Source organism: Hipposideros armiger, unplaced genomic scaffold, assembly GCF_001890085.2.
Source record: "Hipposideros armiger isolate ML-2016 unplaced genomic scaffold, ASM189008v1 scaffold_15, whole genome shotgun sequence".
In the NCBI taxonomy this organism is placed as follows: Eukaryota; Metazoa; Chordata; class Mammalia; order Chiroptera; family Hipposideridae; genus Hipposideros; species Hipposideros armiger.
This window is the reverse complement of record NW_017731365.1, coordinates 935156-938803: the sequence shown is the minus strand read 5'-3', so window position 1 is coordinate 938803 and position 3648 is coordinate 935156. Positions and strand designations below refer to the sequence as shown.

General features: G+C 30.3%; 1 protein-coding gene across 1 annotated transcript in view; it reads left to right on the top strand.

Annotated features, from left to right (window-relative positions):
- The first annotated feature begins 518 nt into the window (after positions 1–518).
- DNAJC12 (DnaJ heat shock protein family (Hsp40) member C12) overlaps positions 519–3648 on the top strand; it is a 22077-nt gene continuing 18947 nt past the window's right edge. The window contains exon 1 of the mRNA XM_019624788.1: positions 519–759. Coding sequence (XP_019480333.1) covers positions 682–759 — 78 coding nt within the window. The 5' untranslated portion in view covers positions 519–681. The remainder of the gene's footprint in view (positions 760–3648) is intronic.

The window sequence follows — 3648 nt, the reverse complement described above, 5'->3', positions numbered from 1 at the left end:
TTTTTTGCAGTAGTTTGCGTTAGTTTCCTGCAGACTCTTACTTTAATAAATCTTCCATATTTCATTAGAAAAATATGTTTCTACATCATTTTTTTTACAGTGAAAAATATTCATATTTAGAATTAACCAGTTGGACTCAATTTAGATGACCCCAATTTTGCAGGCTACAATGAATATGTGCACTCCTTCTACTAAGCTATTTAAACAATTCTGAAACATTCTAGACACTCAGAAAAGCGCCCACTACTCATATCTAACAAATCCTAAGATTTTAACATTATTGCTTCAAATTTTCTTCTATCGCTTAAAAAGAAGGAAAAAGATAAAAGTATATAGGAGATGGAGAGACGATTAATTTGCGGAGTATGTAAAAATGGTCTTTGCTTACCTGTAAGACCAATGGATCATCTGCATTGCTTACATAAACTACAAATCCCAGGCAGCACTGCAACAGTTAGGTGTGTGGTCTATTTTTTTCTCTTCTGTAAACAGCCAATGAAAGGTAGAGTTTACAAAAGTCTAGGATGACATCTGTGTATTGACTGTGGCCAGCCTTAAGTCTAGTTAGTGCTGTTTGGAATGTGCTGCTGTAAACCAGAATTATAAAAGCTTTTTCTGTTAACTTACAGCTCATTGTGCCTTTTGTTTCGGGGGGGAAGAAGAGCTGATTTAGTGACCTAAATGGACGCAATACTGAATTACAGATCAGAAGAGACAGAAGATTACTACACGTTACTGGGATGTGATGAGCTGTCTTCGGTAAGACAGTGGATAACGCTGTTCTTTTTCACAACAGCACTTCAAGTTTATTTAAGGTTTTAATTGAACTTTTAGTCACATTGCCTAAAAACCTAATCTTGGAAAATTTTAAAGCACTTTTGATTCAGAGAAAGTTAAGGATTAAATGTGTGTTAGGTCTTTACTTGAATAGTCCTCTCTTACAATTTATGGATGCTGCTGAGTGAATATGTGCTTTCTGGCACATGGTCATAGACTCCACTTCAAATATACAAAAAATAGATATTTGAAATTTTGTTGTGATTGCGGTTGGCTATATATCATAGTATACATAGGCTATATCTTTATTATAGTAATTTACACTATAATTGACATGAAATGTAATTTTCTAGTAATTAGTGATTTAAAAATATTTTATTAAAATATGTACTTTTATGTGAGCAGCTAAATTATATAAACCAAGAAACACTCTTGTATGTTAATATTTCAAATTGTGTGAGAAATTACTTCTTAAAAGGGTGGCTTCTGACACAAAACATGTGGAAACTCTGTAATTGTTCACTTGACACATAGTGGAATAACATTTTTAAAGTTCCCCATAGACAATTGTAAAGGTTGTAAAAGTTTTTTAAATTATGGAAAACTTATTTATAGTTCTACCTCCCAAGGGTAACATTATTAATGTTTGGTATATTAATTTCTAGTCTTTTTCCTATATATATATTTTAAAGACATATTTGGGAGGATATTATATATACTTGTTGATTCCTACTTTTTACCCACTGATGTTATAACATGGATTTTTCCATGCTATGAAACACTCTTCGTACATATTTTAATGATTGCATAATGTTTCATTTTATTGTTGCACCACAATTGACTATCCTCTTATTGTTAAGTATTTCATTTATTTCCAGTTTTTCAGTATTTTAAATACTGTTGAGATGAATATGAAATATCTCAATTATTAAATATATTCATATTTTATGTTATACAGTAATATATATTAATATATTCATATTAATATATTAACTATATTCATATTATTTTATATTGTACAGTTATAACTTATAGTTATAAGTATATATTTAAAAATATTTTTGTTACTAAAATGTAACTATCAATATTAAAATGTTTTAAAGCAAAATATTTTTTCTATTTATCTTTGTTTTGTATGGCTGGAGTTTAGCAATAAGATGTACTTTGTTTGGCGAATTGAATGTGATATTGGACACAAAGAATTAAAATCCCTATGTTCATCACCCTGAGGAGGTTATCTGAGGTACCGTGTAGTTGAAACACACACACACACACACACACACACACACACACTCCAGGTTATAATGCTCTTTAAGGTGCATATTTCTCCTTTGGTGAAGATTTTGTTTATGGCAATTGAGACAGCTTATTACCATTTTTACTCTATGTGTTATTCACACTTTGGATTATACTATTGCCAAATAATTTTTGAAGGAACTATTTAAAATTAAAGGAACATAATTTAACTTGATAAGCTTCATCATTTGAATTAAAAAATATTGTCATGCTAACTTATAAAGTAAAGGTTGTTTTATCCCCATAATAAATCTCTTGACTATTTAGTCATTCTCTTATAGTTCTGTTATTGTCTTTTCAGTCTACAAAGGAGGAGGACTAATTTTGAATAGACTTAAAAAAATGATCCTATTGTTTATTTATAATATTTATAACAGTTTCATTTCATGGTTACCAGGTATAGTCATACTTCTCTATACAAACTGAGGCATATATTAAAAGGAGAATAAAAGCATTGTCTTGACATTCCTTCTTCTAGATGTATTTTACTGATTTTGTCAATGGCACAGCAAGTGTAGATAACCATCATTTATTTAAAATGAAATGACCTGTCACAATTTTGTCAATTCTTTTTATATGTATCCTTACCATTAAAAAATATTTTATGCCATTTTTGAGTATTTATGTGACATTTCCTTTACTTGATTTGTACTGGATAGGTTTCATTTACTTCAAATATTCCTTGATTTGATGCTCTAAAGAATTGACTAGAACTGTTCGTATCCCAAGACAATGAAGCAGTTATAATTTCAAAGCAACTTGATATTTTGATTCTACTTATAACAATGGAGTTGAGACACACACATAATTCTTTTGCTTTAGTATACAGTTCTTACAATTTGAAGCTTGTGTTAGAAATTAATTAAATGACACGTAAATTATGGGAGGATTTCTGTGCTGTCTAGTAGAAAACAGTATTACCGCCCCCCCCCCACACACATTTCAAATACATTTACTGAAGTTTGATTACAAGTCAGTCAGTCAGCTTTCTCTCCCTATATCAGATTTTACACAAAAGACGCATGCTATAAAATCTTCTAAAGTCCTTACTGATGCAGACACCACACACTAGTGGTGTAAGGCACCCTCTTTGATGTGGATCTTACTTGATGTTTTTGGTTACCATTTCAATAGTAATGTTAAGAGGACTTCCTGATTTCAAAGACTTGAATATTGAGCATAAATTCAATTGAGGTAAATAAACTCAATAAACTAAAAAAAAAAACACCTATTTTTTTTTCTAGTTCTTTTTCTTATTGACTTCAGACCACCTTTGTTTAAATCTTACCATTCACTAGCTTTGTGACCTTGGGGAAATTGCTTAACTTTTCATGCCTCTGTTTTCTAATCTGCAATTGGGGATAATAATAGTACCCACCTCATAGAATTGTTGTGAGGATTAAATGAGATATGGTGTAGAAAGTGCTTAGAATAGTTCCTGACACATAGTAAGTTGTTGTGATCGTGGGTGCTATTTTGGCCTCAGTAATACTGTGTACTTGAAACTTTGTAAATTTATCCATATATTATAATTCACATTATTTTAAAAATGTTTTACTTAAAAATAATTTTTTT